The sequence below is a fragment of the Papaver somniferum genome, chromosome 1, assembly GCF_003573695.1.
Source record: "Papaver somniferum cultivar HN1 chromosome 1, ASM357369v1, whole genome shotgun sequence".
Classification (NCBI taxonomy): Eukaryota; Viridiplantae; Streptophyta; class Magnoliopsida; order Ranunculales; family Papaveraceae; genus Papaver; species Papaver somniferum.
Genome location: NC_039358.1, coordinates 132,223,988 through 132,249,443, shown reverse-complemented (window position 1 = coordinate 132,249,443; position 25,456 = coordinate 132,223,988). Strand labels below are relative to the sequence as shown.

General features: G+C 37.5%; 2 protein-coding genes across 7 annotated transcripts; both read right to left on the bottom strand.

Moving 5' to 3' along the window:
- Positions 1-13,309: 13,309 nt before the first annotated feature.
- LOC113301136 (ubiquitin carboxyl-terminal hydrolase 25-like) lies at positions 13,310-20,174 on the bottom strand. Of its 3 annotated transcripts, XR_003336042.1 has the most exons (10): positions 19,125-20,174; positions 18,967-19,042; positions 18,555-18,647; positions 16,319-16,405; positions 15,253-16,196; positions 14,969-15,097; positions 14,735-14,868; positions 14,553-14,651; positions 14,333-14,455; positions 13,310-13,659 (listed from the first exon to the last, which is right to left on the bottom strand). XR_003336042.1 is itself a non-coding variant. In XM_026549912.1 (8 exons), exons 1-7 carry the CDS (start codon positions 19,790-19,792, stop codon positions 14,748-14,750), a joined length of 2,118 nt encoding a protein of 705 aa, XP_026405697.1. In that variant the 5' UTR covers positions 19,793-20,174; the 3' UTR covers positions 13,852-14,455; positions 14,735-14,747. The 3 variants fall into 3 exon arrangements, 1 of the variants encoding a protein (XP_026405697.1); XR_003336041.1 differs by lacking the exon at positions 13,310-13,659 and having other exon boundaries at positions 13,852-14,455; XM_026549912.1 differs by lacking the exons at positions 13,310-13,659; positions 14,553-14,651 and having other exon boundaries at positions 13,852-14,455.
- Positions 20,175-21,092: 918 nt separating this feature from the next.
- LOC113301107 (probable sugar phosphate/phosphate translocator At3g14410) lies at positions 21,093-25,342 on the bottom strand. 4 transcript variants are annotated; one of them, XM_026549886.1, is made up of 8 exons: positions 25,130-25,340; positions 24,078-24,185; positions 23,917-23,951; positions 22,660-22,772; positions 22,290-22,551; positions 21,803-22,074; positions 21,489-21,644; positions 21,093-21,394 (listed from the first exon to the last, which is right to left on the bottom strand). In XM_026549886.1, exons 1-7 carry the CDS (start codon positions 25,229-25,231, stop codon positions 21,517-21,519), a joined length of 1,020 nt encoding a protein of 339 aa, XP_026405671.1. In that variant the 5' UTR covers positions 25,232-25,340; the 3' UTR covers positions 21,093-21,394; positions 21,489-21,516. The 4 variants fall into 4 exon arrangements, 3 of the variants coding, with proteins under 3 accessions (XP_026405671.1, XP_026405673.1, XP_026405681.1); XM_026549888.1 differs by having other exon boundaries at positions 21,803-22,068; positions 25,130-25,339; XR_003336030.1 differs by lacking the exon at positions 21,803-22,074 and having other exon boundaries at positions 21,096-21,394; positions 25,130-25,342.
- Positions 25,343-25,456: the final 114 nt, after the last annotated feature.

Below are 25,456 nucleotides of genomic sequence, written 5' to 3'. Positions count from 1 at the left end.
TATGAGACAGATTGGTTTATCAAGTCTTCGACTTTGGGTCGTAGCAACTCTTAGTTGTGGGTGAGATCAGCTAAGGGAATCAAGTGCGTAGAGTCCTGCTGGGATTCAGAGGCGTAAGGAACGCAACTATACCTTGATCAGTGTGAGATTGGTTAGGGCTCAACTACATTACAGTCTGAAGTTAACTTGGAGTAGGCTAGTGTCTGTAGCGGCTTAATACAGTGTGGTATTCAAATCTGGACTAGGTCCCGGGGTTTTTCTGCATGTGCGGTTTCCTCATTAACAAATTTTTTGGTGTCTGTGTTATTTCTTTTCGGCATTATATTTGTTTATATAATTGAAATATCACATGTTGTGCGTAGTTCAATCAATTAGATAATCCAACCTTTGGTTGTTGATATAAATTGATTGACACTTGGATATTGGTCTTTGGTACCATCCAAGTTATTTCTCATATTAATCTGGCTCACAGATTTCTATCTGTTCGATTGCAGATTGTTTTGAGAAATTGAGATACACCTCTTGGATATATTTCCATTGATTGAGTCTAACTGTCTAGTTGAGTCTCTTGGAATCATGTTTGTTAGAGCATAGCTCGGTTGAACCCACCAAGCGTTGGTATGTCAAGTTTGGTTGTCATATTTTAGTGAACCAAAACTCATTTAAAGAGTCGCTTGATTATGTACTAGAGTCAACTTCGTATAGGTTAGCTTGAAAGTATTAGGATATGAGACATTACAAGTATTACGTGAAGACTTGAAGAATGTGAAAAAGTACGGAGCTACAACGACAACATCATCCTTCCACTTGAGGTTAGTAATATTTGACTTGAACTGTTTCATTACCTAACGAATCTTTGAAGTCGTGCATATTGAAAACAAAACTGCGAAGCTATGAATGATTATGCTCTAGTTAGACGTAGTATTAAGGAATACAATACGAAGTATAATGCTTATCTTTTGAACTTCGTATATAATACATCGACATAATCGTTTGAATGCTATTGTGATTATGTATGGGTATGAGGTGAAGATTTCATCCTAGGAAACAATGTTTTACATTCGTTTAAAGGAAGTAAATTCATGAACTTGTTTTGTGAATCGAAAGGGAAATCGCTAGGCTTATTGGTATTGTTATTCATTGCATATATTTTGAACTACCAATATGTGTGATTAGTATAACCTCTCATGACTTGCTTATGTTCTTGGTAAAAATATTCATAAGGCCTGACTTTTGTATTGGTATGACTTTTATTAGTGAAACCGATCTTAAGTAATCACGTGAGATGGTATGATCGATTTAGTGTTATTGGTATGACCAATTCTAGGAAAAGGGGAACCGATCCTAGTAAGAGGTGCAACCGATCACAAAAGGGGAATCGATCCTTGTATGAGGTGCAACAAGTTTCTAGTTATTGGGAACCGATCCTATGGACATGTGCAACAAATACAAGTTAGATACCATATATATATGTGGGAACCGATCCTAGTACCTAGTCAACCAAATTTTGGAAAGCTAGTGTGACTAATTCCAGTACCCACATGGAGGTAGAACCGAAACTTATTTTGGTAGAACCGTGAAACCCATGTTTGGTGATTTGATAGGATAATCAATCACATAGTTCTTGGAAGTCAGATGAACCAATTCTAAACTTGTTTGGAAGTGTGGAAAATCGATTCCAAGATTGTAAGTATGAAAGAGGACTTACAAAGTAAAGATGTCGACATACTTTGAACATGTGCAGTAATGCTTATCTTTTATTGTTCAAAGATATTCCTTAATAGCTAAAGGAGAATCCTGGATCGAAAATAAATTGAGAATCTTTTAATTAAGGTTTTTAATTTTATATTTGGAAAATAAAAATTAGTAATGTGCATTTACTAGTTGCAGATTCTCAATCTGATTAATATTCACGCAATTCTTTACGTTTAAAGTGATTCTAATATGTTGGAAAAGTAGATTTTTAAAATAACAATCGTAAATCGAAAGCATAGAACATCAAAATCCCTACCCTAAGCATGCTCTATCAATAGAAATCACAACTGCTTAATAATAATCCTTAAAGCAAATTCTATTCAAGGCGAATAATCATAAAAGAAATTACAAAAATCATTAAAAATAGAAATATATCACTTTTCTTGGAACAATGGCTTCCTCCGTCGCCCCAGCTAAAGGGTTTAGCTCCTCAATTTAATCACTTGCTCAAAATATTAGTTCATACCTCAAAAGTTATTTAAAATAGGTGAAAAGTATAAATTAGGGAATTTATTGCAACATTATAATGGAGTAGTAAACCCGAGTGTTACAAAGAAACTGTTGGAAAAGGATGCTCTTGGTTGCGAAATGGAAGTAACAGTTGCTAAAGACCTATTTCAAGCAACTTCTGAAGCGACAGTTTTTGCGACTCTCCACTGGCTAGCGATTGACTGCGTGAGTCTTATGTTCTTCTTTTTTTTCCTTTTCTTCTGCGACTCTGCAACTTCCCTGAATATTTTTCCGAGCCTCTGTGGAACTCTTAATCTCCCTGCAACTAACCCTAATGTCTCAATACCTATGTCCGAGACTCGAACACTATATATACACACACAACAACCCTAAATACCTCACCAAATCCTTTTAATTTCTTCCCTTTTTTCCTCTGCAAGAATAACTCCCCATTCTCTATGCGGCTTTTGTTTCCTTCTTAACTTCCCTGTTTTGTTGGTAAACCAAATCTCACAGGATATCGTTGTCCATTACTTCACATAATTTCCAAATATAAATTCTAAAAACCCGAGAATACATCCACCTCCCAATTTAATCGTGAAACAATAATGTTTCCTTTTTTTACGAAACCGAATATACTGCCAGCCATGTTTTTCCCCAAAAAACCAATCCCAATCCAAATACTTGAAGAAATCCGAGAGAAAATCACCCAGGATAAATTCAGATAATCACGTAGGTGCGGAGTTATGTTCCCGCCAAAATCTGTTTAAATGGTGAAGAAGAAGGGCCACCCATATCCTCTATTGGGGTGTAAATAGCAGTGGGGTGCCCTTATCCATTTTTGGGTGCTAACAATAAATTTTTTGAGTGCTTTATAACTTTTCTTGGGTGCTTTTAACGCCTCTCCGGGTGCCTCCAACATATTTCCGGGGTGCCTTTAGTAATTCCTCTCGGGGGTGCAAATACCACTTTTCGAGTCAATTTTTCCACACATGTTTATTTCTCCAAAATACCTACAAAAACATAAATACCAAAATAAGTACAAAAATTGGTACTAACAATATAGAATCGAGATCAAAATAGACATATAAATGCGTCTATCATGTATCTACCAACCATTTCTTAACAAATATTGGTTGAATTAAATTCGTCAGTTATCATAAAGACTTATCTGTAAATCTCAGTTGTAGCATCTAACTATTTTCTAGATGTCTATTTGTTGGTAGTGGTTCAAGAATGGTCCAAGCCCATATAGCTCCTATAAGGTCCAAAAGGTTCACGAACCTTCCTAATTTGTGAACTGTTCCCGAACAGAAAGAGAAAAGAGCTAGAGTTTCGGAACCGGATTCTCCTTTGTGCTCATGACGCAATCTTCTCTATAAATATTGATAGTTCCTTAGTGTATTCAAGGTTATTTATGTATAGATCTTCAATTGAGGAAAGGGTTAGCATACAAGGGAATTTTCAAGTAAGTCACGTCCTTCGTCTTCTTCAATTTTACTATCTTTAGTAAACATGGTTAGAGTAAGAGATAATGAAAAATCCAAGAAAAACTTTAAGGGTCTTCTCTTGTTTCATCTAATTTCCAAGAAAAGATGATCTAGCAATCAAACATCATATAGATTAGTCTTTGTTAATAATGATTGTGCAAAGGCTTATGACAAAATTCTTTTAAGAGGTTTCATTCTTGAAAAGAATTTGGTCAAAAATCAATTGCGTGTTAACCTTGGTGACGTCTTTGATGGTCATGGTGAAGGATTTGATATTCTTACAAGAGTGTTTTATGCAAATTTCCATGATGTTAATCTTGAGAATCTTTGCTTCAAAACCATGATTTGAAGAAGAGTATTTGAATTGGATAGAAAATTGTTGGTAACTATTACAAAGCTTTCTACGGGGAATATTTGTTTTCCTAGACCAAGGGAAGAAAATCCATCATGTGAAACTGTCACAAATCAACTAAGTGGAGAAGTTTTAACTGGGAGAATCGGAAGTTTCCCACTAAGGATGTTTCCTTACCTTTAAGGATTTTTGGAAAGTGGAGAATACCATATATTTGTCCTTCCACCGTTGATCACAATCGTTTGAGTCGAGAATTTGCGAAATTGGTCTATTTTCTCGATGTTGCAGTTCAAGGTATTGGAATATGTAGTTGGATTATCCTTCAAATGGCCATTATGAAATTCTATGACAAGAAATTATGGTTTCATTTCCTTGTCATGAGAATTTTCCACAACATTGATCTTATTGGAACTTCAATTGGCACTACCATTCCCATTTTCAAGACTTCTTTCAATCGCATGAGGCACAATAATCTCAAAAGAAGAAGAAGTCCTTATTCATCTCCAACCGATACTTGTGATTCTATTCCCTTGGAGATCTGGCACAAGATTCTCAAAAAGGTTTAAAAAGTAGACAACAAGGTAAAACGTGTACATGAAGAAATGTGTTTACTTGGTACAAAATATCCCGATTTTAAGGATGAAATGGAGAAACTTCAAGCTTCTTGGAGTGTGTCGGAAAGTAAAGATGAAGATGTTGCTTACCTCTTTCACTTATCTTTTTAATAGTTAACTCCATGTAAGAATTTATTCTTATTGTTTAAAGAGGAACACTAGGTTTTGGAGTAGTTCTTATGTGTAATACCTAATCTTCATGGATTATATATATGTATTATCTTGTGAGATTTGTTCTTTGTTATCATATTCTGGTGATTATAACATACATCTCATATTTTCTCATTGGTTAAGCTCTTAACTCTTGCAAAAGAGGAGTAAATTATTTTGAGACTAGCAGTATTGATCTCTCCACGATTAAACTTTTTGTGAATATACTGCTACAGGATTTCGTAAGACGTTCTCTAGGAACCTACTTACTTCCTTGATTGCATAACCGCCAGAGGATAAGTGGTGAACTTTAATCTCTAGTTGTGGAAAGTAAAAGTAAAGACACAACAAGATTTTGTTAACGACGAAACTCCAAATGCATAAAAACCCCGTGACCTAATCCAGTTTTGAATACTCTCAGAATTAAGCCAATATACAAAAACCACTACCTAGTTGAGACCAAGTAAACAACCTCTAGTTAACTAGTTTCCTAAGTATCTCTGCGCCTACAACCAATCAGGCCAGCTCATGCGAACCCTTAGATAGAGTCCCTTATCTTAAGTTTCTTCAGCCCCTCTGACAAGTTTAAGCACTCAACCCTTTCAATCGTCTTCCAAACAGTAAAGGACTAATCTGCTTGGTAATCACTCTTCTTATCTCAAGAAGTTAATAGAGATATTATAGTTGAGTTCTGATACAGGCTTTTCTGTTTAAATCAATAAACTCATTTTTCGGGTTAGATCTTCCAAAGTCTGGATTAACAAGTTAACCAGATCAAGTTGAACAAAACTATCAGATTCGGATACTGAAGAGTACCATCAAATGATAGCTTGTCGATTTAAATACGACTATCCAATTTCAATCAATCGTCTATCAAAGATAAACGAGATCTAGTCAGATCCCAGCCGATCAAATTTATGCACGAAACAAATGACAAAGATATGAAACCAATAAGAAAATCTTCTTGTCTTCAATCCTCAATAGTCTTCTTCTGTTATTGCACGATAAAACTTAATTCCAACTTATGATCAATCATGCACATAACGCGGTCTGTTAACAATGATTGATCACAATTTCAACGTCATATCTAAAGACAGATCTGAACTACCGCTAATCTCTTGACCTAGTTTGAGTGACCTTATGTCAGAAGAGAAGACTCTCAAGAGTAATCAAACTAGGTACAATCAAGAGTTAACAACCGTTAATCAATAAAATCAATTATTGAAACCTAAAACAACAATGCAATTTTAATTTGCCACCAACGGTATCAGTAGACGATTCTTGATCCCAAAGAAGTCTTTAAACTAACGGACGTAAGAGATTTCGTCGGCTACAAATTCAGATGGTAATTATCATGAACATACCAAAATTGAGGGCATATGACTAATGCTTCATGATTTTACAGATACGCACAGGGAATCCAAATGTATCTACTTAGCTGAGGCATGGAGTGCAGAGCAGATTGAGTATAAAGGACTATGGGAGGCGATGCAATGGGCAAAAGATCTGGAATTAGAGAATTAGAGAATGTGCACTTCGAGGTGGACTCTAAGCTGGTCACATAAGAAGAAAACAATGAAAGCTTCAATATGAATCCAGAATTTAATATTTAGTTTCTAGAAATAAAAAACACTTTTAGAATTTTTATATCTTGGCAGTATAGTTGTGTGCCAAAAGAATGAAATAAGGCAGTTGATATATTATCTAAACATGCTAGAGTCTAAAGGACGAGTAGAGTGTAGGTGTAAATAATCCACAGGTCCAGGTGGAGCAATCCTAGGTAGTGAAGCATTGATAACAGACGAAGTGCGAAGCACCAAATCATCTTATTCAACCTTGGCGCGAGAAAATAGACACCAAGGGAACCCGTGAAGACAATACGTGTAAAGGTCGGAGGTGACTGAAGAGATAGCCATCGAGTACAAGAGCAATAAATGCACTGACGAGGTAGTTGAAAAGATAAGAAGAACCTGGTCAAAGTAAGACTCGGCTAAACATTCCAAGGGCGACATCGGCAGCATACATTAAGCAGACGACATCGGACAAGGGGACATCGGGAGAAGGTATTACTAGACTCGACCCAGAATCTCGGACGAAACCTTACTCTTAACCCGAGAAGGACATCAAGAAAGATGTACCACAACTTACATTGTAACTTGGATGTATCATCACTTACGTCTGTAAATAGAGAGCTATGTAGAGAGTTAAAGGGTAAGTGATCAGTGAAGGAAGAGAGAATACCAAGAGCTTAAGAGTGAGAATTGTGAGTTTGTTATCAGATACATCCTTTGTAACCTTGAATCAAGCAATAAGATCATCTCTTTACCCCCGTGGACGTAGGTAATCATGCCGAACCACGTATATCTTGTGTTCGTGTGCTTCTCTTGCTTGTTTACTTCACTAGGAATATGTATGTGTATCTTTGGATGTAGTTGTAAGATTTTCCACATCTACATAGAGTTTGGCTTAATTCGAGTTTGGCTTAATTCACCTCCAGCATATAACCATCCAACTGTTGGAGGATGCATGTCATGTAATCTCGTAATTCTCCTAATTAAAATGTTTTTTTGGTTTCAAAAAAAGAAAAGCAAATGGAAGTTAAAACATAATTTCTTAAAGAATATTATACCCTTTGTAATATCCCAAGATGGTAAACAGGATACGACAGCAACAGCTGAGTAAGCTCCTTGCTTTGTGTGAAACCATGGACCATTAAAGCAAACTCTACTTTTATCAACTTCGATGCTTGGTTGTTTTTTTTTTTTGAAGAATTTCGATGCTTGGTTTGATTATAAAACAACCGCTTAACCAAGCAAGGTATGATGAATTGAACAGGGCCTATAAGCTTCCGTTTTCCATTCCTTGCATAAAATGAACCCTGATATTGGGCATACCAAAAACTTTCAAGGCATACAAAGGACTAGTCCTAACTTGGGTGACCTTATAAGGGGTACCCTATGGGTGGTTTAATTACCTATATGCCCTTAAATCCTATAAATTACTAATCTATCTCTAACCTTAATACAAAAATCTATAATCATAAACCTAAAATCAGTTTCAACCCCTTCTTCTTCCTCCTCATCCTCCACAGCCGAACCCACCTTCTCTTTTTTTTTCATCGTATCATCGCCGAAATTTAATCGTCGATTCGTGAAAATTTAGTCGACGATTAAACTCATCTATATAATGGTTCGCCGTAAGCCAGTATCTCGTTCTAATCGAGCGATTGAACAACCCATTGAAGAAGAAGAAGATTTAGAGAGTGAAGAAGAAGATTTAGAGAGTGAAGAAGAAACTCAAAATCAACCACAAAATCAACCGGAAGAAGAGATTGAAGAAGAACCAACTCCAGAAATGAGAATAAGAAGGTTAGTTTTACAAACCCATCTCGTATTTGATGTTTTTGATTGGTTTGATTGATTTAATTCGTCAAAATCATGTTTCTGCGGCGGTTACAGGGTATGGTTCGGCGCAAAACAAATCTTAGATGTGCGCCGAGCTGTTCTTGAAACTGAACCCTGAAAGTGCATATGAACGGTTCGGCGTATATCTGAAATCCGTTTTGAGCCGAACTTAGTGACACAGAGATTTATATTTAGGATCGGCTTATTCGATGGTGTTAGTTTTGTGCCGAATATGTTTTGTGAATTTCAGAAATTTTGCATGTGCGTAGGATCGGCTTGTATGGTAGTATTAGTTTTGTGCCGAATAATTGTTGTTTGAATTTCAGAATTTTTGCATGTGCTTAGGATCGGCTTGTATGGTTGTATTAGTTTTGTGCCGAATAAAGGTTTCGATTCATAAGTCTTGATTCGGCTTATTCGATAGTATTAGGGTTGCGCCGAATATCATTGTTAAAATTTCATAAATTTTACAAGTGTGTAGGATCGGCTTATTTATATGATATCATGTTGCGCCGAATACATGTTTGAGTTCATAATCATAGACTCGGCTTATTCGACGGTATCGGTTGTGAGCCGAATATATAGGATCGGCTTATAATTTTTTTGTGGTATGAGCCGATCCACTCTCTGTGTAAGATAATAAAAATTTCAAGACATGATTCGGCTCATATGTGTTATTTCGGGTAAGCCGAGCCATCTTATTTTCTTACAAGTTTTTGGCTTTCCAAATCTCTTTTTTGTTCGAATTAGTCTTATAACTTTCATACTTGTGTCAGGACCAATGCAGCTACAAAGAGGAAGAAGATGGAGGTAACACCTTCTACTTCTAAAACTCCCGATCCTAGAGGAGGAGGTAAGAAGAAATTAGGAGCGGGAGGTAGAGGAGGAGTTTTAGAAGAAGAAGCTGAACAAGTAAGAATTGAAAGACAAGAAGAAGGAATAGCTGAAGATGAAGAAGTTGATGATAATCAAGAAGTTCATCAAGAAACACAACCCCAAGGAAAACCCAAGAAAGACAAGAAAGGTAAGAAGGTGGCAGAACCCGAGAAAGAGAAGAACGATGATGATCGACGGATCACTGGTTTACACATTCCTGATGAAGATGACGTAATTACACCTCGATCAGATGGTTTGCCTCATGGTCTTCCGGAAGATGGAGGAAATGTGTTGATTGGTTATGTCGATTCTTGGGCAAAGAAAATTTATGAGACTCCTGATCACAACCGTGCAGTCCGAGTATTGAGACACCAGAGGACAGCGGAATGGAGTCTTGATGAAGAGGTTCCTGAGGTGATTGCTTACGTACAACGCAGTGCTTTATGGCCTATCATCAATTATGGACATAAGGAATATGATAGTGTGTCGGCTTCTGCATTTACCGAGCGCTTTTGTCCAGAAACTTACACATTTCAATTACCTTTTGGAGAGATGGCAATCACTCCTGATGAGGCTAGTAAAATTACAGGCCTTAAAGAAAGGGGGGTAAGTGTGGATGCTGGTTTTTATGACATGAGTTGGGATGAGCTATACAATTTGTACCTGGAATGCCTTGGTTGGGGTTCAATGAAAACTGAGTTGGAGTTTTGTCGATCAGTTAAAGATGTCGATACCGTTTGCATACCAGGTGGAAGAAATAAGAAGAATAAGAAGATCAAGTTGACTAACTTGAAAAGGGAGTTTGAGAACACAAAGGAAAGAGTCACACAAGGTTTGTTGATAATGGATCCCGTCAAAGTGAAGCAAACCGGAACTGCCTACTTGCTTTATACTCTTGGTAGAGACATCTTTCCCGACACTACCGGAAACAAGGTAAATGCTAATTATCTCCAATTGGTAAAGAATCTTGAAACTTGTAACAAGTTTGCTTGGGGAACGGCTACGCTCGCTTACCTGCTGGACCAACTTGCCACCGCGTCTAGGTTGACAAGTACAAACATCGGAGGGAACTTCACTTTGCTCCAGGTAACTTTTGGGAGTTCAGAGTATGGTTCGGCTTATAACCATAAAATCTTTTAAGCCGAAGTTTTTACTTACTTGGTTCGGCTTATAATACTTGATCCATATAAGCCGAACAGTTCTCTGAGTTTGCAAACTTTAGTCTTACTTTGATGTTTCCAAGTAAAACTTGTTTCTATCAATTCAATTCCTTTGATTTTTTAATGTGGTTCTTTGGATGTAGGTGTGGATATATGACTATTTCCCAATTTTGAACTTGGCCAAAGTATTTGAGAAAGATGTCGATTATGTTGATACTGAGCCAACTGCAGCCCGGTACGCGTACGAGGACTCCAAGAAAAGGAACAAAAAGAAGTTGGTGGCAAGTTTGAGAAAGACGTTAGACTGTCTTGGTGTTGATGATGTCACTTTTCAACCATATGAGAAGGAAGATGAAGTTGTTGAAGATGAGGATATGCCGGTAGGTATGTATCATGGGCCATTGTGGTATCCCGGTGGTTATGTTATATACGATCCTAGGCGAGTACTCCGTCAATTAGGATGCGTCCAAAAGGTTCCTTTGTTTGACGAGAAATTCAGGTTGTTACCAAAGAGTGGTAAGGGAACTAAAAGCACCACTTCATCTAGGGAACCAAAGTATGATCCTGATTCCACCGTTGAGTTTTGGAATAATTTAGACAATCACACATTAGATGCGTCCAAGTTAACACCTTTACTTGATGATCCATGTGAAGAGGATCCGGGCTATATGGATTGGTATAGCCAAATTTCTCATCCCTTCATTATCAATAAAAAAAGGCAAAAGATAGCTGATAAGGGGAAGGCGAGGCCAATCAAGATCACCAACAAGTCTACTTCCGAAGATGTAGTCAAGGCTTTCAAGATTATGGTAAGAATGACTTCACTTTATACTATTTTCATATATTAGTTATGGTAAAAATGTCTTCAACCTCATGGTGATAAGTTGTTGACAAATGAAAAAATAGGTTGCCGCGGGTAGGGAGATGTTGAAAAAAATGAAGGCCAAACTTGGTTGCAAAACACCAATGACCGTGGAAGAACAAAAATACCTCATCGACAAGTGGGATGCAATCATCAACAAAGGACAAGGACCCGAGGAACCCGAACAAAGGCCTACCACTAAGAGGTCTCGACAAGTTGGTGAAGGTACAAGCCAAGGTGGTGCTACCGTCCAACCCGGTAATGATGCGTCGGAAGATGAAGGCCAAGGTGGAAGAAGAGGTGGTCGTGCAACTAAGAAGAGGGGTCGTGGTTAAATACCCTTTTATGTACACTTTTATGATACACTTTTTCTTAAGTTTTAAGTACACTTTTATGGTACACTTTTTCTTAAGTTTTAAGTACACTTTTATGGTGTTGCAAACACCTTTGCTTTTAGTTCCTGAACTTTGTTTTTAATGGTGCTGGGATTGGGTTATGGACACCTTCAATTTCATGTTTTAATGAATAGCTTAACAGTTATGCGCCGAATTTATAGAGTTCGGCTTATCCTCTAATGTTAGTTACGCGCCGAATCATTTGTCCTTCAGGTTCGGCGCATTCTATAATCACCTTATGTGCCGAACTATAAACATTTACAGGTTTCGGCTTATACGATATCCTCAATATGTGTCGAACCACGAACAATATTTTAACCCAAAAATTAACAAATTCATGTTCGGCTCAGACGATAATCATATTATGTGCCGAACCTTGAACATAAGAGGTTTCGGCTGATACGATATTCTCCATATGTGCCGAACCAGTAACAATATTTCAACCCAGAAATTAAAAAATTATGTTCGGCACATACGACTTTGGATATGTAAGCCGAATTAGTAATGATTACATTCCGGGCTATTCAGGATGTTGTTCGGCTTACTATGAAACTTTCATATAAGCCGAACTAGTGTCTAGCAAAAGGGTTGGAATTGGAAATTATAGGTTCGGCGCATGCAGTAAACAGATTCAGTAAGCCGAACCGTTCATCAATGGTAGATTCGGCTCATAGATGTGAGCCGAACCTCAACCTGTTTCGCCGAACCATGATTCAAAAAACCTAACTTTTGATAATTGAGAGCTATAGAAGTGAGATTAAGTATAGGATATAAGTGTACATGTGTATTAGAAGCATTGGGTTCCTCATCAATGTCTTCATCATCAGGATTTGGCTCATAAATATCATCATCTTGAGTTTGTGTTTGAGTTTGAGCTTGAGTGGGTGTAAAATCATTCTCATAATCTAAGAAATCAGCCATTTGGGAATCATTGGTGTAGTTGATGTGTATTTTCCTAGGTTTTTTAGATGATAGATGACACTCCTCATCCTCCATTGAATCAAGAATTAGAATTTTTTCACTTTCTCCTTCTCTTTCTCTCCTTCTTAACCAAACCAAAACTTTGATTTTTTTTCCTCAAATTTTTCATCTAAAAAACCTCTTATAATTCTGAAAATTATTTTAATCACTAAACAAAATATTTAATCACTAACCAAGATTATTAACACTAATACGTAAAGGGCAGATTTGCCATTAAAAATTTTTGGGTTAAGGGGTTATCTGATTTTGCTATTTCACAACCTTTTTTTGTCTTCATTCAGTATGCCTTGGAAGATTTTGGTATGCACAATATTATGGTTCCATAGAATCTCGTTTGACATCCATTTGCTCTCTAGCCCAAACATGTTTATGCTTCTTAAAAAGCAACGCAAAAGACATACTTTCGGATAAGATCCCTGTTACCTTCATCAGCTTTATTGTTCGTTAAAAAACTAGGTTAAGGAATTTGATTCCAGAACCATCAACGAGACTGGATTTAGCAATCCAAGTACCGCCCTTGTCAGAAATCCTGATCTGATCGGGTAGTTACCTGGCTTATCAGCTGGATCAAAGAGATAATCCAAGACGCGATCCAAGTGAGAAAATTTGGAGAACCCTAGCACCGAAAAAAACGGAGCTCTAGGAATTTTTCCCAAACTTTTTTGGCTTTTAAGACTAGGTTATTTATTTTTAATTAAATACTGATGGGGCTACTAACAGGAATTCTTGTGCAGCGCAGAAGTTGGTAATGCTGAACGTAAGCATCACTAAAGAGAAGTTAGTGGAGTTGCTGACTGCTTGGTTCAAGGGGCTGGAAAGGAAGACTAAACAGGAGTTTAAACTGAACTCCAGTAGAGCTCTGCCACAAAGTGGTAGACGTGTAGTAGCTGGTTGTTGCCTGGTGTATCAGGAAAAGATCGCCATTAGGATAAATAAGCTAGCCATCAGCTTTACGGTGCTAAAACCATTTATTTTCTCTTCTGGATATTATGTAGTGGGAAGCAGGGAGAGTGAGAAGGATAGTTAGGTTAGGCTAAAACTTAGTTTAGCTGCGTGAAAAATGGGATATTTTGTCCAACCGAGTCAAAAACTATGGACTGTGCATGGGTCCAGTCTCTTCTAGCTCCTCGATCACAGATTCCCCTCCGTATGACCAAAATCACAGAAATACTGCCATTTTTAAGCAAAAATAACACAAAATCAATTCTTATGAAGGAAAAAAAAAATTTATTTCAGCGGGAAAAAAGAAAAGTTGACTGTAAGATTAATACATTTGCTGAGAGGCCAAGCAGTTGAATGAAAATTAGGTGAGAACTGATGTTCTTAGAATTTGGTATTCCAAACAGAGAAATACACAAAATATACGAACAATAAAACTAATATTAGGCCCGATCAATATAGAGACATTCAACAGCAGGAGTATAATAAGGAAGACTAAATTAAAAAAGAGGTCGACAACAAAAATTACAATGCAAAGATTCTACAGCAAATGGAAAAACGAAGGATGTTACTGACACATGGCATGCTAGAGTCAACGTAGCAGAAGAGCTTTGCAGTGAAGTGCAATTAAAAATGGCACTCTGGAGTCTTGATGTCATCTATATTTTAACAAACTAACAGGTTAAACAAGATAGGGCAGAAATTCAAAACAGCTTATTAAGACAAATACGAAGCAGAAACAAACTAAGTTCCGCAAATATAAAGTCTAATCTCACATGCCATATCAAATCAATGAACAGAAACTAAGAGATAGAAGATATGCTTAAGCAGTTATATCCGGCCACACTTCATTGAAAAATTGTGGACAAAATGAAAAGGTAGATGGTCAAAAAGGATATCATACATAGCGAATGCAACTCTTAACTCAATCTTGCGAAAATCCAAGCCGGAAAGCCTCAAATGTGATGAAACACCTAGCTTTTTCCAATCAGATTGTCTTCATGGAGCTCAAGTTTCTCCAACACACCTAGAAGCATCATAAGATTACCATACACAAGATTAAACCAAGTAATAACAACAAAGGAATTCCACTCTATCAGTTCAAAGTGAACTATCTTACGCACCCAAAATTATCATTTTACAGAAAGTAATCATCAGATGTGTTTCCATGCATCAGTTGTGCAGATGATACACCAGCCACAAATAAGCACTAAAAATATAAACTGCCAAAAGAAAACAGCTTTTCGCTGAATGTCACACGCCATATGAAAATAACAAAGGAAACAAAAACTGCACACTAGCATACCGTACTCAATTGTCTACACATCAGCAGATTGTCTTTCTTGGCTGCACGACTGGAGTTGGCCAACCAGATTTGCTTTCAAAGATTCGGGAATCTTACTATTAAAAGGTTTTTTAGCTTCTGTAATTAACTTTGTCCTGCATTCCATCAACCGATGAGTTAATAAAGGCATCAAAACTCATACTAAGAAGGCAGTAATCCATGATATGACGGGATTAGATAGTTAAACGGACTTACTTTAACTCGACGCTGCTGATGGTATTTCCAGCTGCTTGGGTGCATAATCGTTTTCTGGAACGCATGAAATTTTCAACATCATCGTACCAGCCACAAGATCGCAGAAATGCAGAAGCATCCTCGGCAAGCCTGTGAAATGTAACAGAACACCCGAACAATGTTAGCAACAGAAAACTAGTACCCTAAGCAGTAGATGAACTTTTGATCTCATAAAAGAACAATCATAACGGGTGGGGGCTAAAAACCTGCAAGCCTGAAATTAATAGTCAAGCAAAGTGACTTACCCTTGTTTGAATTTCTCATCAGTTGCCCAATACGCGCCTTTTTGGAGCAGATCTGGTAACCCTTTATCCTCTGATCTCCTCTTATTAGATCCTTTGGGGAAGTTATCATAATCCACAGCAGGAAATGCACGGTCTGGTTCAGGCAGTCTACTCTCTGCTACTAAATTTCTGCTGCTGCTTTGCTGAAGGTCTTCTGACTGCACCACTTCAGCACTATGACCATTCGCATGAGATACTGTAAAAGTTTGGTCACTCTCCTTATGCACGAACTGATGAAATTTATTTTCATTGGCATCATTCTTGATGGTTCCTGATGGCAAGTCTTTCTTAAGTTTCTCCACACTTGTTGAACCATTATTGTGCTTCCCATTGACCTCTAGAGTCCCGTTCATACTCCCATTCACATTTCCATTCTCATGACCATTCCCGTTCGCATGAGCATTCTCCTTCCCATTCGTATTTCCATTCACATGACCATTCCCACTCGCATGAGCATTCTCCTTCCCGTTCGGTTGAGCGTTCTCCTTCCCGTTCACATTCCCATTTCCTATTCCATTCACATTCACATTCACATGAACTTTCTTATTCCCGTCAGCAGGGAACTTCCTGGAATCAATCCTTTTAAAACCAAATTTGATTCCTCCTCTAGAAGAAATTTTAACACTTTTAGATACGCTCGAAGTATCCTTCTCTAGGAAATGTGTTTCGAAAGGTTTTGCTGCAACTTTTTTCATAGGCAGAGCAGTTACTGAACTTGGAGATGCATCCTTGCCATTGCTCTCATGAGATTTAACTCCATTGGCGGCAAAAACTGTTTTGGTTGGTTGTGGCCTTTGAGTGACGCGTGAGAAGAAAAGAATGTATACCTTCTCGGACAAAACCTCCTCAACAGTTGAAGGTGAAACATGTGAGTCATTGCAGCAATACCACCGGTCCGCTGCGTTCTGTGAATGAATTAAGTTAGATAGCCCAACTGATGAAAGCATCTTACCCTAAGGTGATAAAAAATTATGAAATGCAAACATCAGAACTGGAAAAGCTAAGAGAAAGCAAAGGGAAAAGAAACCTTGACGTATGCATAATAGTGTCCAGAGTCAGGTGAGTAGCCAGCATGCACAATGGTGCCGAAAAGATTATACTCAGGATGTGGATCCTGCATTAGGAATTAAAACAAAGTAAGAAATGAAGGAATTTGACACAATGAAAAGGGTACTCAGCAAAAGAGAAAAGTAAAGGAAAAAGAAAAAGTGCATGATATGAAAACCCATGCTATGAAAACTTTGTTCAATCAGTAAACATGGAAGGTAATGTATTCCATGTGGTCTCTAATCTTTTGTATGACATATTAATTGTTCCTCCAATCCCAAACCTAGTAACAGGCAGGAGAAGAGATAAAGCCTGGTTCAAACATGCAAAGACTGCTTTCAGCTGTTAGCAGCCAAATTTTTCTGTGCGAGAAGCATTACACTACTACAACTAAGAGCTTTTGAACTATTGGGGGAATGAGAAGGGGGGTCGCCTACTAGTGTGCTATCTTTTCTAGTTTGTGAAGACCATCCACTCAACTAAAAAATTATATCAAAAAAGCAAAAATATCAATTACTATCGAGTAAGCAAGTACAATAACACCAACTTCATACACAAGTCATCTAGAAAGCCAAAAACTGAAAAGATCTTGTGTGGCCCTAAGTCCCTAACATCCTCCAAGTCGCGTATATGCTTTAAGGCACTCAAACACATTTCCAGAGACCCCTAATATATGGGCTTCCAATTCCATCTTTATAACTCAGTTATACACACGCCTTCTACAAGGGAAGAACACAAATTGTTAGCTCGATATATGAGGGTGGCAATGTTTAAAAACGCTTTTGTCGCAAAAAGGACTAGTATTTAAAGGTGTTGAAAAAGAGGAGCTATGTTTCTTTTTCTCTTTCTTGTTTTTTCAATTTTTTTATGATTTATAGAACTAAGTTGCAGAAGTATGTCAATTAAACAGCCAACAAAGCTGTTGCAGTGTTTTGTGTGCCCGCGTGCATACGTGCCCATATGGGGAGATTTTTCAAAAACGAAGTATCTTTGTGATGCAGGGGCATCATCGCTTTGTTACACAAGTTCCGACCAAACCTCACATATACAAATATCTAAGCCCGCGAATATACTATATTCTAAATCCTACCATAACTGTAAAATCTATGAATATACAACTGCTCCAACCTAGACACCCAGCAATGATCAATGGTTAATCAATACTGCAATTGAGATGGCCCAAGAACTGACTTCCTATGAGGATGGTAAAGCTGAATAGAGCCTAGAGCAGAATCTCCCGTCTTAGAACTTCTAAAAACATCTAAAGATGGGTGTCTTGCGGCAATCTATTTGTTATGTGATTCTAGGCCAACATGAAGTTATTTTTAACAAAGAAAATCCTATCCAAAATCTTATAGACCTGAAAACATCTGGTTAAATCCAACAGCCTTTTAACAGCACATCATGGGAAATGGGAACTTCATATTTAAAACTACACAAAAACTCACAAGTGTAGATAGACTAGCTATAAACTGGAGGCTAACAAAACACGCTAACATCAGAACTTTCTGCGGGTTACTCCCTAGCTTCGGAATTACTTGCCTCCTGGGTTGCACCAATACTTCTTGGGGCTCCCCGTATCGTGTGTCCCCGTATGGACACGGCCACACATACTCGGACACACTTAAAATACTTCTATCTTACTATGAACTAGGAAACAGCTGAGAACTAAAGGTCCCTACCTCTAAGGAAAATTATAGTCGAAAACATGCATGTGCTAGCAGAAATACACTTGTGCTATTGTAAACAAGTGCAAAACAAATACAGTTGTGTGGTTTTCTCGTTTACATTTCTATATATATCTTAAAAATTGACGGCGCTTCAACGTATATCGCTGTGTCCCCGTATTATAGTTTTCACAACTGCCGTACTGGACACACGGACACGCCGCTGTGTCGGACACCCGTGGCGGTATTGGTGCAACCCAGTTGCCTCATTGTTTGGTAGGTACTTGGATTGATAATCCACAAACAAACAGAAAGCAATAAAAAATGTAACCACGACAAAGCAGCCTCTGCAAACTGTCCTAGTGATAACACCTCAAATACAAAGTCACCCTTCATACCCCTAACCCTAAGAATCACCATATCAAGAACAAATTTACTCGCTCAATTATGAAAACATGGAAGGGAGTGCAAATACACTAGGAAAATAAAATAAGATAGGAAAAAACAAAAGAGGATTAAGAGAATCTGTTCATCAAGTGTATCACATACCTGACTTTCACTGCACATGTAATTAGAAAGCACCAAACCCTCCTCAAAGGCAATTTTTCGATCTATCTTGCCACCAAATATACCCTCGAATCTCTGCATACCAAAATGCAATGAAAATATATAAGAATGCACTATTACTTTTAGCAAACATAGTTGTTCAGCAAAGATTTAGCTAAAACTTCAGTATTTTGTCTCTATTAAATGCCATGAGTGTAGTCTAGTTAAATGATTTAGTTACTTCAGTTTATTGTGGCAGACAGGATAATCCTGATAAAGCAGAATACAAGTTGTTGCCTGTAGGACTGATTAAGAAAATCACACATTCACAAATGATAGTTAGAAGCACAAAACAGAATTAGAAATAGCATTAGTGTGATTTACAATAGTTAAAAGAGCAGTAACTGATTCTTACCTTGAGTTGGATTACAAGTATATTAGGGGATTGCAGAATAGACATCTGCTTCCTTGCTGACACCAACTTCTCACACCTGAAAAAGTAAACCCAATTTTAGAAAAAAATGGCGAAAATTACAATCTGAAACAAAATATCTAGGGTTTCCAGTAACTTACTTATCACATTTGTACTTATTGCTTTCATCCAATACCTCAGGCTTGAAAAACCTTTGCAAAGCAGCTTTAAGAGAATTTGTTTGATACAAATCGAGACTAATATCCATAATCTCATCAATTTTATTGGATTCAGCACCACACGAAAGACATTTAACTTGACTTTGTAACTCACCACCAAAAATCTCCTTAACAATAGTGGTTGTACTCTTAGGTGAGTTAATCTTATTAATCTTAAGACAAGTATTATGACAAGCATCAATGACATAACGAAGGAATTCATGGGCATCTTCTTGTCTACCAAGTCGAAATTGATCGGAGAAAATTGAGAGACAATTCTGGATCTTGTACGGAGCATCAAATTGAGAATCAACAGTATGAGAACGAATAATTCTTGTCTCGAGAAGACAAAAAGGACAATTAGTATTTTGTGAATTACAGTTAATTGAATGTTGATTTTTGAGACAAAAATTAGCAAGAGGAGATGTGTATGTTAAACACTGTAGAACACTATTTAGGTAACAAGTATTACCTAGGTTTTTTAAACCAATTGGAGGTCCACACCTAGGGATGATCTTCTTTTTCTTCTGCTGCTGCTGCTGCTGCTGTTGTTTTTTTGGAAAGTGGATTTGCGGTAGGGTTTTTGGTTGCCAATTCATTTGCAAGGCCATCAAAGACGACCATTGCCTACTCCGCCTCTCCAACGCCACCACCAACACAATCGCATCTCCTCTTCTATTTGTATTTTCGATTTTTTTTTTTTTTGGGTATTTGTTTTCTTGAAAGTTGAAATTGGGGTTAACAGAATTGGTTGTTGTTGTTGTTGGGAAAGAAAAAGAATGGGTTATTGAACAGAAGAGTGATGAAACTTGAGTTTAAAGAAAGGGAAGAAGATGAATCGAAGAGAGAGAAAGAGAAAGAGAGAGGGAAGCAGCCACCACAACTCGACCCTCTCTGGAGCTTTGTTAATTAAGAGAAACTACCAGATATGCCCCCGTTTTCTCCTTCTCTCTCTCCTTCTACTACTAGTATGATTTTGAGATTTTCTTTCTGAAAAGTTTCTCTGTCTAGTACAAAGATGTTTTGGCTGTCCAATTAGGGTTAATATAGGTAACGAACTTGTCTTTCTGGGATTACCGCTGTTTTGTGTGTATGAGTGTGTACCATTGACCAAAGTCGTGTACAGGATATTTATTTGTTTATTGCGTTTCCTTCTTTCGGCAGAAACTTGCATACTTTTGCTTCGGAATCTAAATAGATTCTCCAATTAGGATTAGGAGGACACGAGGTATTTGGCAAGAAAATGGGACTTGAACACCGGCTTGAATCCCCGAACCACGATAAAAAAAAATTTAAAAATACTAATGGTTAAGCCCCCTGTTAGTCTGTTGCAGAATGGAATTTGAATTTTGAACCCCTTCCGACTCCACACACACAATCAGAATAGATGTCATTTAAACTGTATTTGAGTTAACATTGTGCCTTATTACGAGCTGCACTCAAAAATGCACCCAACTTTTTAAGTGTGCCCTCTCTAGCCGGACTTGTGATTTCCACCCAGTATACTACACAGTCGTGGAATTTAAAAAAAAAAAAGAGCCTAATGTGAGGCTTAAACATGGTTCATAGACCCCTTGAACTAGGCGGATCTTCGAACATCGCTACAGCGAAGGAATTAGTGTGGTAATTTCTATCATTGACCTGCATTGTGGATGCTTTGGTTGACGACTGTCAAATCCCATTTTCCTAATAGCATGGACCATTTTATATCATTCAGTATGTACTGAAAGACCAGAACGGGTAACAAGAAGTCCAATTAAGGTGTACCACATAAGACGGCAGACTGTTGAGAATCTTAAAAGGCTGAGAATTGATATCTGTGATCCACTGATCTGCATTCTTCTTGATTCCACAAGATCAGAAGGAAAAACTCACTCGATCAGATGACTTTATTCCTAAAACTCAAAGATCTTCAACAAGAGAACATGATACTGATACAGAAAAATAAATACTGAATTGAGCAACAGTTACTCGATCGTGGGTCGTGGCTTTACAAATTACAACAAATCATTTTATGTAGAGTACAATCAACAAATTTCAGGAGGTATCAGAAGAAGAAACTTCTTGGTCCCTAAAAGAAGCTTCTTTTCCTGGTCCTTCCAATCACCAATGAATCTCCAACACAGAAGGTTCTATCTCATCATATACAGTTTTTCTTGGAAAGATGATAAGTATCCTGTACCAGCTAAAGAATCGTGTGTCTGTTTAACGAACTGTTAAACATAGTACTGTGTCAGGAGATTGCAACCCTATCTGATAAGAATGCACTTTAAACACATAACTCTAAATTAAAACCTTATACAATACCTCAAGACTAATTCTGAGACCCGTCTATCTATGTATCTGTTTTTTGAGGAATCAATGTCACTGTTGACATCTCATCTTCGCGAGTTTCATCCGGGATTGGTCGGTGAGTTTCTTTTTTCAACTTAAAGTTATTGTATGCGGCCACACCTGCAATAGCTACAAAAACAAAGAAAAATAGGAATACCATTTCAAATTTCAAACGAGGCATATAATGGTATTAAAAACTTCATATGCCAGAATGCTGATCATCTTCATGATAACCACCAGGCTTTGTGCAAAAGAAAGATATATGTACTTCTACTGCTTTCATTTACCAATGCCGTAACCTAATAGGTTGATAACTGTCAGCTTTGTATCTGCAAACAAAGCAGCTGAAAGTAAGACGACCACCCAGTCCTTAACGACCCCCGCAACACGGATTGTCAGTGCACTTGTATGAGATATGACCAGGAAAACTGACAGATTGAGTGCAAAAGTACAAAGAGAATTGAGAGCCAAAGTTAGTGGTTGGAAACTCCAGTTAGCTTCATCCATCTTTGGCTTTTCAAGAAATATCCAGGGGATGAAAAGACATAGAGCACTGCAGCTTAAAACAGAGACTGGTGATATTGGATGTGCAAACAAGACCTTAGCATACATAATATGAAATCTCGTCATATCAGCGGCACATTTTTAACGTTTTAGACAACAAATTACCCATTCAATAGCTAAGATATTCCATTTTTCTTTCTGTCTTCCTACTATGCCCTCCATTTTCATAACTGAGACTGCATAAGAAAATTAAGAGAAGTTTCTATGTACCTGAAGGGACTAACATAGTACATCACAGAAATCGGGTTTAGCTTCAGACCCTTCCTTTTCACCAAAATCTCCATGAAGATGAGCCTCAGCGCTTCTCCAACAACCCCACCCATTTGGTAAACAACTCCAATCCAGTTAACATTTATTTCCCCATAGGAAGCCACAAGAACTCCAAAACTGATAACAGACATAATAAGAAGCATTCTGCAGCTCATTACTTCCAGTCCAGCCATTGCACCAAGTAGGAAAACTGCCACGGGCACTATAAAATGCACACACTGATCTATGTTATACAACAATTTTTCTTCGAGTACGTGACTTTAAGGTTTAAGCAGGAGGTATTTAGTCGGAAATTATTGTGAAAACTCACTGATGGCTTTCAACATTTGTGCAAATGAGACAGATATATAGAGGTATGCAGTGTTTCCCAGCCACAAAGTCATCGCGAACATTGCTCCGATTGGAACAACAGATTGAACATAACTGCATAATAAAAACTCAATTAGCTGCATTCATGAAATGATTTACTTTTTGGAATGCAGATATCCTTAGAAGTGAACGGTTAAGAATAACCAACATGCGCAGCTTTGGTTTGTCTGTCTTACACGGTTCCTCACCCTCATGTTTCTGAAAAAAGTACATATGACACCTAATTTTACATATATACTCTACTAAGATAATATTCATCTTGGGTAGATGCCCACCGGAAAAGGGGAAACTAATGAAGGGTGTGCATAAGCGCAGAATGCATGTATCCAAACCAACATTCAGTAAAGCATACAATGATTTACCAAGAGTGGTGCTTTTCATTCAGTGACATTCATATGTTACAAACAAGACTATCTGCTGCACCTATGAAATTCTGCAACCTGCGGCATATTACTAGCTTTCCGTTAGATGGATTACATACCAATTCATTGACAGTTCAAACCAAGTCCCACAGCATGTGTGTTTCTTAACAAAACAGATTAAATAACGAAAGGAAGAAGGAGAATTTAGACCTCATCTACTCCAATCCTAGTACTCAAAAGCACAATAACCTCGGGTTACTTGTATTGAGTATGCTGTTATTTGATGATTACTCCGTAAAAATACCATAGTTTTCTGGATTTTTGCTTTGTCGACACAATGATACCCGTGTCAAACATGTGTGGGCACTTCAGAAGTAAATACTGCCATTTTATAAAAAGATCACTAATGGTCAGCTGGGTTGACCGTGATCAAATGGTGGTATGGCATTTGAGCTCAAAAGTGGACAGAATCTGGTGCTTATCATCCAATTATATTATAAATGTGGTACCTTGATACAAAATCATCAATATAGGAACTACAGCTAATCTATATACGCTTCTCAGAACAATTTTTTTTTTTTTTAAACATCGACTATCAGATGATTATTCAAGGTTAAATAGCAATGAGACATTAGACCACTGACAGATATCAAGTTCTATGGATTTCAGATGCCTAGAATGACACTACATGTTTCAGAATGAAGATGTAATCTTGTATGGAGTTGATATTGCTGGAAAAAAAATGTGTGGTAACTGCTACCTAAAAGGTCTTTATGAAAGTAGGCACTGAACAACTCAAATAAAAAGACAAAGTAAAGATTTGATTTGTTCCTCACATTTCTGTAGTCATTCCTTCCTCAACCTTCATAAGCTGCGAGTCACACAGATGAATTGGGAAATTCCATTAATAAATTTGATTTATCGTTGTGTTTACTGCACCATAAAGCAATTACCAATGAACAGAAAATAATCTAGTCAGAGAATCTAAGAAGAGTACCTTCAGAACTTTACAAAGGATAAAGCACACTACGGATGAAAAGACCATGTGAAGAAGGGTCAATCCAAGAGGGTATGGAAAGTTGATTTCTTTGGATGATAAAACCCACTACATGCATTGAAAAGAAATTGATGTCAGACACGCGAAACAAAGATAAACCAAGATACATAACTATTAAGCAGGAATTTGAAGAAAATGGAAATAAACAATTGAGGACGGTTGATTAGCTAGGAATTACAGCATTTTGCACAGGAAGCATGAACATGAAAATAAGAACAATTAGGAATCACAACTGTTTTACTTTGCTAACAGATAATGCGCCTTTGTCATAATCATCACACAACGGAGGAGCTCTAAACCTCCATATAATATTCATACCAAAATTAAACTAAAGCATCTGAAAACAAAGCTCAGACTTCTGTATGGAACTGTGTATATTGTATTACAGGGTGGATGTTCCGCTATATTCAAACCACGAGAGCATGATAAACAGTGAATGGTGGTCGGTCCTAACTTCATTATGCAGGTTAACCCACATATTAAATATAATGGTGCTTAAGAAAATACAGTACCAGCAGATCCTTGAATAACCGTTACAGACATACTTACTGATATACTTATGTTTATGGGACATCATTTTGTCTCTACCACATGGCATAGTTTAAATTGCACCACCCCGTGAAGTTCAATCCTCAAGTAGCCATCCAATTCAGTACCATAAGAGTCATATTTACTATTGTATGTTGATCTAAGAGAGACAAAATAATAACTACCAAAAAGATTTCTATCTTTTAGCAAACAAATAAGCATCAATGTCAATAGTCGATAAACAAGTTTGTATAAGCAAAGACAGGTGTATACTCGAGAGAGGTCAATAATGAGCAGTGACAAAAACAGCAACAAAGAGCAGATAAATCGTATTTAGTTAAAGCTCAAATTGCAGATCAGGAAGGATGAAATTATAACTCAACTGACCCAAATAAGGACTTGTCATTTGGGGAACCCTAGAATGAAATGGAATCCAAGGTCAGAACAGGAAAATAATTACTGACCTTATTGAAGAATATCTGCCCACTAGAAAGGGCGATGTAGAGAAGGATATAAATATATGTGCGAGCTTCTTCTCCAATTGAACCCCGTATTCGATCTGCCATTTTAGAAAAAACTATCTTTCTTTCTAAAATATTCGTCGTCGTTTATACGGTGCATAAAGCAACTGAGATTCAGAGAGAGTGAAGCTAGGGGGGTTGCTCGCTCTATTGCTAAATTAGGCGCATGTCCACGCGGGTGTCCCTGAAAAATGGATGAGACTCGTGGGACTGAGAGACGATGTTCTATTATTGGGAGTTTACTTTTAGATCCAGGGAGAGCAAAAAAAA

Coding starts and splice junctions, on each gene's coding strand:
- LOC113301136 (XM_026549912.1), bottom strand. CDS start 19,792: ATGGCCTTGCAAATGAATTGGCAACCAAAAACCCTACCGCAAATCCAC. Junction 16,406..18,554: donor ACATGTGCAGTGAAAGTCAG/GTATGTGATACA, acceptor TTCCTAATGCAG/GATCCACATCCTGAGTATAA. Junction 15,098..15,252: donor GATGAGAAATTCAAACAAGG/GTAAGTCACTTT, acceptor TACATTTCACAG/GCTTGCCGAGGATGCTTCTG.
- LOC113301107 (XM_026549886.1), bottom strand. CDS start 25,231: ATGGCAGATCGAATACGGGGTTCAATTGGAGAAGAAGCTCGCACATAT. Junction 23,952..24,077: donor TCCTTTGTAAAGTTCTGAAG/GTACTCTTCTTA, acceptor TGTGACTCGCAG/CTTATGAAGGTTGAGGAAGG. Junction 21,645..21,802: donor CCTATTAGGTTACGGCATTG/GTAAATGAAAGC, acceptor TTGTTTTTGTAG/CTATTGCAGGTGTGGCCGCA.